Source organism: Solanum verrucosum, unplaced genomic scaffold, assembly GCF_900185275.1.
Source record: "Solanum verrucosum unplaced genomic scaffold, falcon-dt-bn FXZP01000058.1, whole genome shotgun sequence".
In the NCBI taxonomy this organism is placed as follows: Eukaryota; Viridiplantae; Streptophyta; class Magnoliopsida; order Solanales; family Solanaceae; genus Solanum; species Solanum verrucosum.
The window spans coordinates 2,619,354-2,635,669 of record NW_026020303.1 but is presented as its reverse complement, the minus strand read 5'-3'; the positions used below and the strand labels follow the sequence as shown (position 1 = coordinate 2,635,669).

The window sequence follows — 16,316 nt, the reverse complement described above, 5'->3', positions numbered from 1 at the left end:
AATTTTCAAAATAGGTCAAAAACATTTCCATTCAAAACAAGGAGCCACAAGCTCAACCATCCACAAAATTAAAACTAAAACACATATATAGATCAAAGCACCAAATATTCACAAATAAAATAGAATCACAAGAGATAGGTATGGAAATATCTCACCCACCCACAAAAGAAAAGCAGTTGTCCTCAAATGCAACAAAGACACAAAAATCAATAAAAGCAACAGAGAGGGAGGTAAAAATGATCATGTCTTCTCAGTAGCTTCGTCTGTCGGAGCATCAATGTCTGAGGTAACACTCTAGTCTTGGGCATCAGTGCCCAGGGTAATAGCAACACCGGCTCCACTAGAGCCTGTCATAGAAGTGTCCCTCAAGGAGGCTTGTCGGGCAGTCTCAAACATGGCACCCTCTAGATCTGCCAGATCATCATATGCAGGTGCCTCTCGCTCCTTAAGTTGCTCCTCATCGGTCTTAGCCTCAGACTCGACAGCAGCAACATCTTCCATAATATCATCTCCGGTGGTCGCCGGAGGCACAACAGAACTGGCCAGGACATCTGCAGCCGGAACCTCAGGGACCTCTGCTGACTCAAACAGTGAAGTGAAGGCTGTGGACTTTAGCTGGTCCACATCCTTTCTCAACTCAGAAACCTCAGCTTTCAAAGTCATAACCTTAGTAGTAATCCCTTTTCGACTCTCACAAGTCTCTACTCTCACCGTGAGAGCATCAATAGATGTCCGAAAAGGTGTCAAAGTAGCTAAAATGGCTCTATCAATCATCCAAGGAACCTCGGCCTCTAGCCGAGAATCCCGCACATCGGCAGAATGGGCTAGGTGCCTCATCTTGAGGAGTATGGCCTGAGTGATCTGAGTCCTTGAGGCACTGGTACCTGAAGTGGAAGGCTGGGAGGCAGTGGTAAAACCTGGGGCCTGGGAATGAGTGGAAGTAGATGTACAAAGTTGCCTCTGCAGGTATAAATTCAATATCAACCTTTGGGGATGTATCCACCAGAGCTGATCTCCTCCTATTCGCCTCATCTCGTCTGTACTCGGCCTCTATGCACCGTATATCGGTGGAGGATGTGGGTGTGACCTCAATGTCCCTATTCTCGTCACGAGGAACTCCAGCCCGCCAACATAACTCTATAATAAGCATTGGGGATGTCAGGGACGTCTGGCGCTGTTTGGTCCTCATGGTCATCTCCTTCTCTATAATCAGTCCCAAGTTGAGTCGCTTCTTAGCGATGATGAATTCGAGACATGCCGCCTTTGGGTGGCGGAGGATGGACTCATTCTATGAGGGCATGATAGAACTGTTGATGAACCCGAACCAATACAGGGCTGCTATATTCAAGTCTTTCTTCTCAATTGGGACTCCGCCTCAATCTACCTCGGGGTGGTATCAGAAATGAGGGAAGCAAGCTAGTCCTCTAGGTCATCTAGAGTCTGTGTTGTAGTCATGCTCTCGTAATCATGCTCAAACCATGTAGCTCTGTCAAGTGCAGCTTTGATATGATCGTTGTTGCATCCCACTGTCTTCCCCCGAACTACCACAGGCTCTACCAGTCTGAAGACACTAGCCTTCTTCTTCCCCTAGGGTACTAACTCACTGTATGCAGTGTAGAACTCTCAGACCTAGGTGGGAATGTATGGGCCATGGGGCCTGGTGAATATGTTGAACCTGTGGTACTGGAGTGTATCCCACACAGGAGGGTACATGTCCACCACACCTTCCGTGGACAATCTCTTATCTTCAAGAATGGTCCTCAGTCCCTCGGTCTTTAGCCTGTTGAGTTGCTGGGGAGGAGGACCCTGAACTGGTGGTGCTGGAACCACCGTCTATGTCGGAGTTGGCACTATATCAGCAGTAGGAGGGGTAGACTCCGGGATTCGAGATGAATATTTACAAACTCTGGCACGAGTCTCAGCTCGTTGGGTCTGAAGTGGTTGGTCATCTTCAGGCTCGAAGAATGAGGCCTGAGAATTAAAAAATCCCCATCACTGCCGAAGTTATGCTTCGGTCTCTTAACTACAGGCGCTTTGCCCTTGCCTTTGCCTCCCTTCGAAGGTGCTTTCTTGCCCTTTTTAGAGAAAGTAGTTGCTCTCTCATAGATCACAATACCCCGTGCTCATTTGCTGAATGGCGTTCCACTTTCGTCCCAATTGGTCCTAACCATTTCTGCAAAACACATCGAAAAAGTTAGAAATAATTCAAGAAAAATTACAGAATTGAAAGTTTAAACCGTTTGGCCTTTTAGAACCTTTCAGTTCGCAGCCCTTTCGGCGGTATTAGTAAACCACGCTGAACCACTCGGTGATGCGCCGAATGGTGACTTACCTCGCCGAGTTTTACAAAACCTCTAATTAATTTGGGGGTCCAAACGGTGGACAAAATCGGACTCATCGACCTGTTCGGCGAGTCGCAAATTCAGCCATTGGCCCACCAAGTGGGTCCAACGATGGTCCAAGTCGGGCTCGCCGACCTCTTCAGTGAGTTGCCGACTGGACTCTTGGCTAGTCAATTTGCACATTTTCAAACACATTCCAATTTTAAACCTGCACAATCAACACCCGTTATTCAAAAGAAAACTTAAAACATTAAAGACTTGGGTTGCCTCCCAAAAAGCGCCTTAGTTAATGTCGTGGCACGACACAAGTACCCATTCAAGCTTCATTTTTGGGGTTTGCCATTATATCACTAGTCAACTCTCCTTGTTGTCTTGGGTTCAGCCGAGACAAAATTTGACCTATTTGGGTCTCCAACTGCTTGATAGAGACTGAGTGAGAAGTTACCGTCTGGTTGAGAGTCGTAACATCCTCTTTTATTTCTTTCAAAACTTTATCAGACCCTTCAACCTTGTTAAGAATGCGTGAAAGCATGTTGTCCATACGTCCACCCTTAGAATCTTTGGGTTTTTGACGCTCATGGAGAGGAACATACCTATCCTTCTCCCCCTCTCTTTCCTGCCAAGTGGTGTTACGATCACGCCAATCTCTCTAACCCTCATCTCTATTCCAGCCTTGATTACCACCTGGCCTTGGGTAGTTTGCACGATAGACTCCTCCTTAATTGTCTAGGAAGTTCACTTCCTCATTGTACAACACTTCAAATTTGGCCTCATCGGGGTTTACACCACCAACACCAACAACATTAACACTCCTTGTACCAGCACCCATGACATTGTTGGCCAAGATGTCTAGTTGGGTCATCATCTTTGCTATGTTTTGGTCTCTCTCTTGATCTTTTTCAATCTGCTCTTTTGTTATTTTATAAGTAAGAGGAGAGACTTGGTCTTCGCGAGTGTACCATGCTCGGTTAATTTTGGTCATGCAATCAAGGAGTTGGGATGCTATTGCATAGGGCTGTTGCATTAAACCTCCCGGAGAAAATTGATCAGCCACTCCCTTGTTCACCCAGTCAAGACTCCTATATAAGTATTGCAGCAGCAGGCTGTCGGGCAATCCATGAGTTGGACATTGTAACAACAACTTCTTGAACCGTATTCACGTCTCATGGATTGGCTCACCCTCCAAGCGCTTGAAACTTTGGATATTATCCCTAAGTGTCATCATCTTTTAAGGAGGGAAAATCACACTTGAAATGCAGTAATAAGTTCGTCCCACGAAGTGATAGAATCTCTTGGCAACTCAATCTACAACTTGTTTCCCTCGCCCATCAGAGAAAATGGGAACAAACTCAGCCGAACCGATTCTTGCGATATGTTCTTAAATGAGAACGGTCCACAGACATCAACAAAGTTCCTAATATGCTCATGGGATCCTCATGAGTTAACCCTCCAAACAAACCCTTCAGTAGAAGGAGCTGAAGCATCGTGCTTGTAATGTGGAAAACAACGTTTTCTTCCGCTGGAGGCAAACGAATGACCCCAACACCACCCATTTGGACTGGGTTATTAATGTTTGGGTCATTGACATCATTGAGGTTTCCAACATTATCTTGGTGGCCCATTTGGCTATCATTACTTCCTTAATGCTCATTTCCTCATTTGTTTTAATAAGCAATACAAAAACCAAAAATAAAAGTAAGTAGATTAAATTATAACTAACAAGAACACAATTTAACTTCACCAAAAGAATTTCAAACAACACCACTCCCAGGCAGCGGCGCCATTTTGATTTAATGTTTCAAGCACACTTCTTCATATTCTAAGTGTCAACGATCGTAAATCAATATAAAATCCAACTAAATGAGTTGGGGTCGAATCCCACATGGAGTGGTACGTGTTTAGAATTTAATTAAGAAGTATGAATGCGGTTTAAACCACCATAGGAATAAATATTATCGGAAAAGACATTAAACAAATTAAAGGGATGACACGAATGTCATATTGGGGGTTTTAGTTTTCAATTATCAACTACACAGCAGTCACAAACAACTCAGAATAACATAGGGAGACGGATTCTCGGGATGGGATCGATTATAGGCAAATATAGGCATATGGGTAATTGCAACTACTAGTAAATAACTAAATATCAGTGAGTTCACTGGATTATAAGGGAGATAGTTTTCTCTCAAACAACTACCCCGAATCAGGTGATTTCTCTCAAACATCAACAAGCATAACAATGAAGAACAGCCTGCACCTTAATTCATTCACTCCCTCAAGCTAAATGTATGGGATTGGGTTTAGGATTCACTCTCTCAAGCTAAACCCAGATCAACTCAATACCCATAAACCATCATTCAATAATCTTAGTTTTAAAACCTCTCTCTCGAGCAAGCCAAGAACACAAAGGTAGAGTTGCATTTGCAACTACAACTCATAAATTAACCCACAATTAATTATGAAACTCACTTAAAAATATCATTTAAACTAGTAATTAACAATACCCATAAACTAATTTAGCCTATAATCACATGATCACACCCCAAGAATTGGGATTTTAGCCAAACATCATAAAAGGGTAAAAACAATTACCAAATCGATTATCCATGAACTAGGTAAGTGAGATTTAGTCTTTACAATGCTCAATTTGAAGAAAACCTGAAACCCACTTCCAAAATCTCCAAATTGAATCTCTAAGGTTCTTCAAAAACTAAGAAAAACTCAAGAGAAAATTGTTCTAAAACGTTTCAATGAAAAATAGATGTCCAAATATGTAAAAGATACTAAACTAAATGTTCAAAATCTAATTTATAGTTTCGAAAAATAAGCTACGAATGGGCATTTGGCGAAGTAAGTCGGGCTCGCTGAACCACTCGGCGAGCCGCCCTTTGACCTCTTCCATCGCTTTTTGCCTTGGCATTCAGCATCCTCAAGGTCTGTAATTTTGGGCGATCTATCTTGGTTTCGCGGAACTACTCGACAATGCGCCGACTGCTCCTTTTTGTCGTCAACTTGGTGTCTTCCCTCAGGGCTGGCACACTGGAACTTTAGGTGGTAGAACTAGCCATTCGGCAATTTGCCAAACGCTCTTGGTGATCACCAGGCTTGCCTTTCTTTAATTCTTCAGTTTGTTTTGATCCTTTTTGCATGCTAGTGTCCTTGCTTTGTTCTTCAATCCATATACCTGAAAATCAAGGATTGAACATCAATTTATAGCACAAATTAAGCATTTGAGGACACTAAATTCATCTAAATAAAGCCCCAAATAAGTTCAAATCACGAACTCATCAGGTCTCCATTCCAAAATCTTCTTGGTGCTAAGTAAAATCTCATGGAATACACATAGTCATAACCGTATCAAATACTTGGATAGTGCTTATGATGAGAAATGTATTTTGTATGAATGTTATAAGAAAAAATCGGTGTGGCTTCATTCTTTAATGATCTTTTTTATTTTATAATTGATTATTTGCGTATTGACGTAAGCCTTCCAATGAACAATGCATGCAAGCTTTTTTATTTTGTAGAGCTATGCTAAATGATTGTGTTTGAAATGCCAAATGTGGTGAGAAGGAACTTGAAAGCATGCTTGTTGAATCTTAGAATTTGTCTTATTAGTCTAATTGTCTAGTTTTGGTGAATGCAATAAATGATCTCAGGCACAAATTTTGAGAGGAAACTCAAATGTTCATACCTTTTGTGACTACTTTATGAGGGTCTGCAACCATTTTGACACCATCTGAGCCTGAGTCATTTGTTGTCAACCTTGTTGGAATCTCTTGAGCTAAATTGTTCATAACTTCTCACCCATAAATCCTTTTCTAAGCATTGATTTTTTTGAATGGTCAACTTAGGCCAAAAGCCTAAGTCGGGGTGTAGAAAGGAAGGAGGAAAGAAAGCCAAATGGAAGGAAAAGAAAGAAAAAGTGAGACTCAACTTTGAAGTTTGTTATAAAAAGAAGGAACCCCTCCTTATAAAAAAAAGAATGAGCAAACGTTTAAAAATTGAAATGAAAAAGAAAGTGTGATGAAATAAAAGGGATGTCCAATAAATTGAGTGAAAAGTTGAGGTTTGAGTCTGCAAGTGAAAAGAATGGAAATAACTTGAGAAGGGGTGAAGATGAATACAACAATGCTTTGAAAAGGTGAAGTCACTAAGCCAAATCGACCGTACATTTACCCCCAGCCCTTTACAACCCTAAAAAGACCTTTGAGATCTTGCATGAACTAGGATGTGTGTTGATTGGAAAATATGGGCAAACCGATAAAGCTTGCATGTATTTATCCTAACTTATTTCTAATTCCTAACTTATTTATTGATTTGCTTTGTGAGAGCACAAAATCGTTCTTGATGTGAGGGCACTTGAATTCATTTTTTTGAACCATGATTTTTTCTTTAGAAAGGAAGCTTAGTGAGCTTAAGCTTTTTGAGCATGATTCAGTGTTGCATATGCTTGAGAGTAGTCTTGTGGTGAGCCTTACATGTTAAATCTAATCGAGAACTGTTGTAGACACCCTTGTTAAACTAATTGTGTTCTTGATTTAATTGAGGACAAACAAAAGTTTAAGTTGGGGGGTGCTGATGAGTGGTAGATTTATACTCATTTTGAGGCATTTTTAGTTCAAAAATTAGTGTCCCCAATGCCTAATTATGTCCTATTTTGATGATATTTTGATGGTTTGTAGCTATGAAGGCCAAAGGATAAGGCAAGGATGAATAAATGAAAATTGAGGCAAAAAATATTGAAAGGAGTACAAACTCCAAATTGGTAGTCGCCTAACCAAAAGAGAGGATCGCCCAAGTGGTCTAACCTCTCCCAAAGTGACAGTGCTCAAACTTGAAGATATTCAAGGCAGGTCAGCAAAATTAAAATGAAACGGCGACTCACCGAGTTAAAAAGGCAGATAGAAGCCCATCGCAAAAGGTTTCAGAACTTTGAGAAAAAGTGAAGGCTTAAAAGACGAACAAATGTCGTAATCGACAATTCGCTGAAAGTGAAAGGAAGACTTGATTGAGTCCACCAATTGAGGTTCAAACACCTAAAGCCAGAAGCAAGTGAAAAGCGAGCTGAGGAACAAATGGTGATTCGCCAAATATGTTTGGTGAGCCTGACTATTGTTGTCGAGTTGGTCACGCATTGAACTTTGGGCTAAATTTTGGGAAACTATAAATAGCCTAAAAGAGAGAGAAATTGCATCAAATTTTGGAAAATAATTTCAGTTCAAAGTTAGAGTTTTAGAGAATTAACTTTTGAACTCTTAGCTAGAAAAACATTCTTAGTTTTTGGGGTTTCAAACAATCTTGTGATTGAGAATTGAAGGTTCAAATTGAAGTGGGTCTTGAAGATTATAACATTATTTCAATTCCCCAATGGATGAAATTATAATGGGTATACTTTTTTTTTTTATAATGCTTGGCTAAAACCCCAAATCTAGGGGGGTGATTATGTGGTTGAGTGTTGATTTATTGTGTAATGGGTTTTGTGTCTTGCTCTGATTTATTGTTGTAGATTCATGGATTTAAACTAATTAACATAGGGTTAAATCATGGTTAAGGTTGCAAACTTAGTCCTAGTCTAGATCCTCGATTGATTCTCAAAAGAGATTAATTGTGTTGGGTAATTAGTTTAAAGTCAGCAATTTAGATTTGTTTACTATAGTTTTCTTGAAAGAGACATTGTGGTTCAATTCTAGCTGCCCGAATTTGCTCGAAAGAGAGATTCTAGTAAGGTATTGGGTTGATTTGTGATACACATAGATGAGACCGAAAGGAGATTCTACGATTTGATGTAATGAGACTGAAAGAAGATTAGTGTTATTTAAGATTACCCAGCATATTCATGATTGTTTAGCGATAACGAGCAAGCACAATTACCCTTAATTGACATCGATACCAAGCCTCACACTCCTAGATCGTATTTTACTTGTTTGAAATCCTAATTTTAGTCTAATTGTGTTACTTGATATCAAAACTTTTTTTCGTAAATTTGGTGAAATCATCCACCTATTTCTTTTAATTGTTGCAAATGAATTGGTTTACACTCTTAATTTCCTAATTGAATTTCTTGCATTATATCATTCTCTGTGGAATTTGACTCAGGCTCTTAGTTGGGTATTATAATTGATGACAACCATTTATTCTCTTACTTGTCTTGAGGATAATTTGAGTGTTATCATATATTTAAGTAATTAACTCCTAAACTAGTGAGATTTATGTAAGTTTTCATTTTTTTTATATACTGCATAAGATCTTCGGATCTCGCTCTTTTATTTTTGTTTCCTTTATATACAAATTATCATATTTTATATTAATACTTATTTCAACGAAGTTAACCCTTAACACTAAATATATCACAGAAACATTATTCACATACCTGGTCCTTTCATTTACAGAACTACCATACACTACAACAAAATCAACTTTTAGCGACAATAAATATAGACATTAATAAATAGTGATAAAAAATTTACTGGCATTAGTTAAGTTCCATTAGAATCAATGTCACTAAAGGTTTTAGGGACATATACAAAGAGTTTTAATTGCCGCTAAAAATACATATTTAGCGGCAATTAAGAATTAATTGCCGCTAATGATCATTTTTGATGTAGTGATATATCATTTAGTCTTTAAAAAATTACTTAATCAAACACTGAAAAATATTTTAGAACAACTTTCAAAATGTTGTTGAGTCAATTCCCTAAATAGTCACCCAGGTTTAGAAATTTGCGTTAAAATATCAGTTATTTTTCATTTAAGACCTAAATATCACTCAACTATCACTATTTTCCTCCAAATATACTTGACACTTCAAAAACCTCACACTCTCCTAGTTGGCATGACATGTCATTAGAGTTTTTTTTTTAATAATAGACTAATTTGATTCATTAAACCCATTAAACTAAAATAATTATCATATTATTTAAAATATATATATTTATATTAGTTTATTAAGAATAAATCTTCATACTTAAGAATCTTTTATCATAATTAAACTTTTTATTTTTTTATGTTATGAAGAATATGTTTTTAAAACGTACTATAATATCATTAATTTTGAATACTTATAAACATATAGATTCAAAGAAAAAATTGATATACAAATCACTCATGAATGCTAACTTACATCATTAATCATAAATTTTAGGGAAAATGCATAAGTACCCCCCCAGCCTATACCCGAAATCCCAGAGACACACCTAACCTTTACTAAGGTCCTATCACCCCCCCGAACTTAATTTATCTATAATATTCTACCCCTTTTCGGCCTACGTGGCACTATCCTTGAAAAAATTGTCAACATGCGCTGGGCCCACAAGATAGTGCCACGTAGGCCAAAAAGGGGTAGAATATTACATATAAAATAAGTTCGGGGGGTAATAGGACCTTAGTAAAGGTTAGGTGTGTCCCTGGGATTTCGGGCATAGGCTGGGGGGTACTTATGCATTTTCCCTAAATTTTACAATGAATCAATAATATTAAATGTCAATTAATTATAATAATAAAATTAATTGTGTTTTCTGAAATTCATGCTTACAATATTTTTTTCTTGAAAAAATAGAAAGTGAATAGTACTATTACTACTATTTTTTATCCAAAAAAAAAAAACGCTAAATATCTCAAAATTCTCCTTCTATTCTAGTTGATATGTCATGTTATTAAATAATCATTTTAAAAAAATAATAGATCTGTTTAATTCATCAAACTTATGTCTCTACAAAACAAATATATTAATTACATGAGAATTTATGAAGATTATAAAAAAAATTAAAAACTAATTCCTTTATATATTTTTACCAAACAAAATTCAATGAAAAAAACTTTATGTGCAATTATTACTTGGTAATTTTCGAAATCCCTAAGTAAATTATTTGAAAAATTTAAGCAATTTTTTTCATAAAAGTATTCAAATAAATTTGTAAGGTTGACAAAAAAGTTGGTAAGAGAGAAAATTATTATTTAACTTTTTTTAATTTAACTTGTTATTTTTATTCTTTTATTGCTATATTATATTATACTATAACTTATCATACAATTAAACACCAATATATATATTCTTATCTCATCCCAAATTCATGAAATACAAGTAATAATTAATTGAATTGCCTATTTTAATTCAATAATATACATATTATATGAAATTAACATACTGATAAATAAAGATCAAAAAATTATTTTCTAATATAAATATTATTCACTTTCTATTTTCTTTTCAAAAAAAGATATTGTAAGTATGGATTTCAAAGTATCCAATTAATTATTTTTAATAGTTAATTGACTTTTAATATTATTGATTCATTATAGAATATATGATTAATTGATGTAAGTTGACATTCATGAGTGATTTATATATCAATATTTTTTTGAATATATGTGTTTATAAGTATTCAAAATTGATGACATTATAGTAAGTTTTAAAAAATTACTCTTCATAGCATAAAAAATAAAAAATTAATTATGATAAAAGATTCTTAAGCATGAAAATTTATTCTTAATAAACTAATAGATACTTTTTAAAAAATAATATGATCATTATTTTAGTTTAATGGTTTAATGAATCAAATTACTCTATTATTACAAAAAAAAAATTAATGACATGTCATGCCGACTAGGAGAGAGTGAGGCTTTTGAAGGGTCAAGTATATTTGGAGGAAAATAGTGATAGTCGAATGATATTTTGGTCCTAAATAAAACATAAATAATATTTCAAGGCAATTGCCTAAACTTGGGTGACCATTTAAGGAATTGACTCAAATGTTGTTCATAGAAAATTAAACAGTGTCCTCCGTAGCAAACATGTATAAAGTCCTTTACTACGAGAGAAAAAGAGGAATAAATTAAAAATCTTTATAGTCATTACCCAAAAATATATTAAATTTGTGATATTGCAGAAAACAACTAAAAGAGAGGTGATACTTAAGTGGTTAACTTATTTACGTAATAGATACTTATGAATACATGCAAAATAAAGTTCTAAATTTAAGTCAAAAGTGTTATCTAATAGAATATTTTATCATGTGTTCAGGTGCTAAACCAGAACAAGATGTAATTCAAGTTTTTTTAATGAAATTTATTGACAAATTTAAGTGGCGTGGATGTATTATGCCAAAGGTGGCTTATGAAATAAATTATTGTTTATACATAGATAAAATGTATCCATTTCGACCAAAATTTTAGAAACAAAAAAAATGGGGGATGCCATTCAATCTTATGAAATATATAAAATACTATAGTTAGATTTAGTCGGACCTCAATACGAAACTGTATAGGAAAGCTAGCTGACAGAAAGAACATTTAGCGATGTGAGACCTAAAGTAAGAATAGGAAAGAGAGAATTAAGTGTAATTCCTATCTGTCTTTTAAACTCAAAAGTAAAGAGTAGTACTTTTTGGTCCTAATTTATATGATTTATATTTCTTTTAGTACGTCTCAAATAGAATGATATATTTCTCTATTTAATATCAATTTAACTTTAAAATACTCATTTTATCCATACAAATATCTATAACTTATTTTAAACTACAATTTTCAAAAGTTTTTTTGTCTTTCTTAAACTTAGTGTCAAGTAAGATTAACTGGGACGGTTGCAACGACAACACTCTTTCTTTGGAATTGTTAACATTCATTATGAGTAATTTTAGTCAAATAAATTAAGAAAAAGGAAAAATGGATGACTCTCATGTCAGGGTCATGCTTAACAAGACAACTTTATGGCGTGTGAAATTTGACAGAAAAGCTAAAGTTTCAGTCTTTTGTATTGTAGACTGGAAACATGAGTCCTCCAAATAAAGAAACTTTATTTTCTCTGTCCACTCAATTTTAGTGCATGTCTTGATGAGTAGAAGCACTTAACCATATGGTGTTATAAGCGCACAACTCATTCTTTTCTACTCCTAACTCAGGCATAGAAATTGTTGTTAGTCAGACAAGAATCAGAGTATAAATGAAACTCACAAGGGAATTTCAATTCTTCAAAATGGTGACAGAGATGCATTTTTTTGGGAATTGTGTGTTACATTGGTGTTAAGAAGGAAACACCAATCAATATAATGTACACAACAAGAAATTAATACTAACAGATTTACAAGAAGAAGAATTATGGGCTGTAGCTGTTTCAAGATTTCTACTTTTGTAATTTGGTTTATATTCTCTGTTTCTCCTATTTGCTCACTGGAAACTGAGATAATTTCGAATCAGACTTTTGAAGCATGGAAAGAGAAGATGATTATTAAAGATCATCTCACGAAAATCAATAAGCCTTCTCTCAAGACAATTCAGGCATGTTTTACTTTTTTCTTAATTCATGTCAGAAACAGCCTCTCTACCTTCTCGAGGTACTTAACGTACACTCTACCGTCTCCAGACCCCACGTAGTGAGATTAATTTTACAGGATATGTTGTTGTTGATGATGTTTTCTTCCCATTTTCCTCTAATAAAATCACTACTTATTATTGATGCAGAGTCCTGATGGAGATGTTATAGATTGTGTATTATCTCATCAACAACCAGCATTTGATCATCCTCACCTAAGGGGAAACAAGCCTTTGGTAAATCACTTCAAATTACTCATTCAAACTTGGTTTCCAAAAACTGAATTTATTCCAAAATATTTGACATTAACAAAGTGTATTTATATACCAATAAGGATTGTGATAGAGTGGTAAAGTATCCATTCATTTTTTAACCAGAAGTCTCGAGTTCAAGTCTCCCTAGTACAAAGTCGTCTTTGTTAGAGAGTGTTTTACCCCCAATGTGTATATACTATATTTAATTTAGCACTAATATATTTGTGATTGTAGAATCCTCCTGAGAGTCCAAATGGACACAAGTCAAATCCTAATGAATTGGAAAACTTTCAATTATGGAGCTTGTCTGGTGAAACATGTCCAGAAGGAACAATACCAATAAGAAGAACAAGAGAAATAGACATTCTAAGAGCATCCTCTCTTCAAACATTTGGCAGAAAAATCAAAACACCAATTCGAAGAGACACAATAAGTAACGCCCATGAGGTTCGTTTTTTTCATCAATTTACAAACTTCTATATATTCACAACTTCTTCTATATAAGTATTTTGTTTTTTTCATTGAGCAGCATGCAATTGGATACGTAAGTGGAGATGAATATTATGGAGCAAAAACAAGTATAAATGTGTGGGCACCTCAAATATCCAACCAATATGAATTCAGTTTATCACAAATCTGGATTATTTCTGGTTCGTTTGCTGATGATCTCAACACAATTGAAGCTGGTTGGCAGGCACGCATTCTCCTTAACTCATCTACTCCCTCTATTTCTACTTTGACTTGACACAGAGTTTAAGAAATAAACAAGATTTTTCAATTTAAAGTTAGGTTAAATATACCAAAATATAATATATTTTAATCTTGTGGCCGGTCTTAAACATGTCACGTGGAAAATTGAAATTAAAATGCTGTCAAAAAAAACAAAGGGACGTTCATTCTTTTTTAAACGGACTAAAAAGGTTCTAGTCATATTATAAAGTTTGATTGATTTATCATTAATATTTAAACAGGTTAGCCCAGAGATATATGGAGACTATTTTCCAAGATTCTTTACCTACTGGACTGTAAGTTGTTGTTACTTTACTGTATATAAATATATATATTTTTATTCCACCTATTTAAATTTAATGAGGGGATAATTAATTGTATGTAATTACACAGAGTGATGCATATCAAACAACTGGATGTTACAATTTGCTTTGTTCAGGATTTGTCCAGACCAATAATAGAATAGCTATTGGGGCTGCAATTTCTCCAACATCCTCTTATGATGGTGGCCAATATGATATCACCATATTGATTTGGAAGGTAATTACTTTTTTAACCCCAAAAACTAAAAGTGAGGTCGTGGTGATGGGATCGGGGCGTTGGGCTATATGATATACGTCACTTGTGAAACTTGTTTTCTCTACTGAACTCATCCTTCTTGTTAGAGTCTGAGGTTTTAGTTTTGGCAGTTGATTTTCTAAACATGGTTCTATAGTTCCAATCCTAAAGTGTTTTTTCTTCGAAATGTATGTTAAAAGGAACTAAACTTGGAAATCATTTTATTTAGCTGGCCAGGTTAATTAGCAATAGCTTGGAAATGTATATATATAGTATATATTTTTATTGTTATTATTATATGTAGGGGAGGAAAAGAGAAATGGAAAAGTAAATTACAAGTGAAAGTTCAGACAGTCAATTAATTATGTTACAATAATTTCCCAAAAATATACTTAATCTTTCCTCCCATTCATTGACTACAAATTTTGAATTCACTTCTAAGTCCGAATATGTAAACCAATTGATGGATCGAATGCAGGATCCAAAGCATGGGAATTGGTGGCTAGAGTTTGGGTCAGGAGTTGTTGTAGGTTACTGGCCATCATTTTTATTTTCACATCTTGGGAGTTCAGCAAGCATGATACAATTTGGGGGTGAAATAGTGAACACTAATCCTTCTGGATTTCACACATCAACTCAAATGGGAAGTGGTCATTTGCCTGCACAAGGATTTGGAAAAGCTTCTTATTTTCGAAATTTGCAATTAGTTGATTCAGATAATAGCCTAATACCTCTCACAAATCTCAAACTTGTGGCTGATCATCCAAATTGTTATGATATTCAAGGAGGGATTAATTCTGTTTGGGGTCATTATTTTTACTATGGAGGTCCTGGTAAAAACCAACATTGTTCTTAATTAAAAGGTACTCCCTCCGTCCCATTTTATGTGGCACTTTTCGGATTTCGAGATTCAAACAAGTCTATCTTTGACCGTAAAATTTTCATAGATCTTTTAAACATTTTGAATTATCAATTATTGTGACTTATAGTACTTTTTACGTAGTTTACAAATATATAAATTTCATTTCAAAACAATTGAAGATTTCATGTACAAATTTTCGATCAAACTTAAACTGTTTGACTCTCGAAAAACAAAAAGTGTCACATAAATTGGGACGGGGGAGAATATGTTATGGTCTTTTTTTTTTTTTGTTTTACAGTTTTAGGGTGATAGGGCTTGGGTTTTTCTTTCTATTCTACTTTGGGTCAAAAAGGTGATCCATCAGTTAGTTATACCACATGTTATTTAAAGAAGTGTGAAAAGGGAAATAGTGAATATAATATCGACTAGTGTTACTACTTGTTAATCAAATACACAAATAAAAATCTATATAATATTTAGGGGGGATAAGGGTCTGAAAAATACCTCAACTTTGGTCGGATTTGCTGTTGCGATACTAAACTTTCACAAGGACCTATTACCTCCCTAGACTATTTAATACCGTATTTTTACCCCACTGAACTATTTAATAGTGTATTTTAAAGGTATATATGTGCCCACGTGGACACATTACTATTTATAATTTTGCATTATTTTTTATGTCCACGTGGGCAAATATGTATATTTAAAATACGTTATTAAATAGTCTAGGGAGGTAATAGGTCATCATGAAAGTTTAGTATTGCAACAGCAAATCCGACCAAAGTTGGGATATTTTTCAAACCATTATCCCTAATATTTATTAAGTTTGATTTTAAGTAAAAACATAAATATCTAAATAGAAATATTAACTTAATTGTTTTTCAATGATCATAATAAAACACAAAAACTATGATAATATTCCATAGGTTATGGCCTATGTAGTAATTCGCTAGAAATTTTAGGAATTTTATTTTATGTAGTACATATTTTATAAACATAATTGGGAAATTTGTATTTAAAATTGTAATATTTCAAACTTTAAACGGATTTTGAGTGTAGAATCCTGTAATTTTAAGGAAATATTACAGAAATTTTATTTTTATTTTTTAATTAATTTTTATTTGGCCCACGGGCCGGCCCTATCCATATTTTCTCAAGCCCCACAAATCGACATGCTTATTCAGGCCGGACTAAAAAGCCCTTTTCTTAAATGGGATCCAAAAATCGTAGTCCAACCCTATCATATCATGGGTTAGGCCAGA

General features: G+C 34.9%; 2 protein-coding genes across 3 annotated transcripts in view; both read left to right on the top strand.

The window, feature by feature from the left end:
• Positions 1-16,316, top strand: part of LOC125835020 (ATP-citrate synthase alpha chain protein 2) — an 877,357-nt gene that overhangs the window by 307,667 nt on the left and 553,374 nt on the right. The gene's annotated exons all lie outside the window — the stretch shown is intronic.
• Positions 12,438-15,048, top strand: LOC125834976 (uncharacterized). The gene is made up of 7 exons (XM_049514126.1): positions 12,438-12,617; positions 12,801-12,887; positions 13,140-13,352; positions 13,435-13,599; positions 13,877-13,930; positions 14,028-14,174; positions 14,671-15,048. The coding sequence occupies exons 1-7, from the start codon at positions 12,438-12,440 to the stop codon at positions 15,046-15,048; spliced, it is 1,224 nt and encodes a 407-aa protein (XP_049370083.1).

Bases quoted from the DNA above. Each gene is read 5' to 3' on its own strand.
- LOC125834976 (XM_049514126.1), top strand. From the start codon at position 12,438: ATGGGCTGTAGCTGTTTCAAGATTTCTACTTTTGTAATTTGGTTTATA. The intron at 12,888-13,139 runs GTAAATCACTTC...TTGTGATTGTAG, and splicing joins TAAGGGGAAACAAGCCTTTG to AATCCTCCTGAGAGTCCAAA. The intron at 14,175-14,670 runs GTAATTACTTTT...GATCGAATGCAG, and splicing joins TCACCATATTGATTTGGAAG to GATCCAAAGCATGGGAATTG.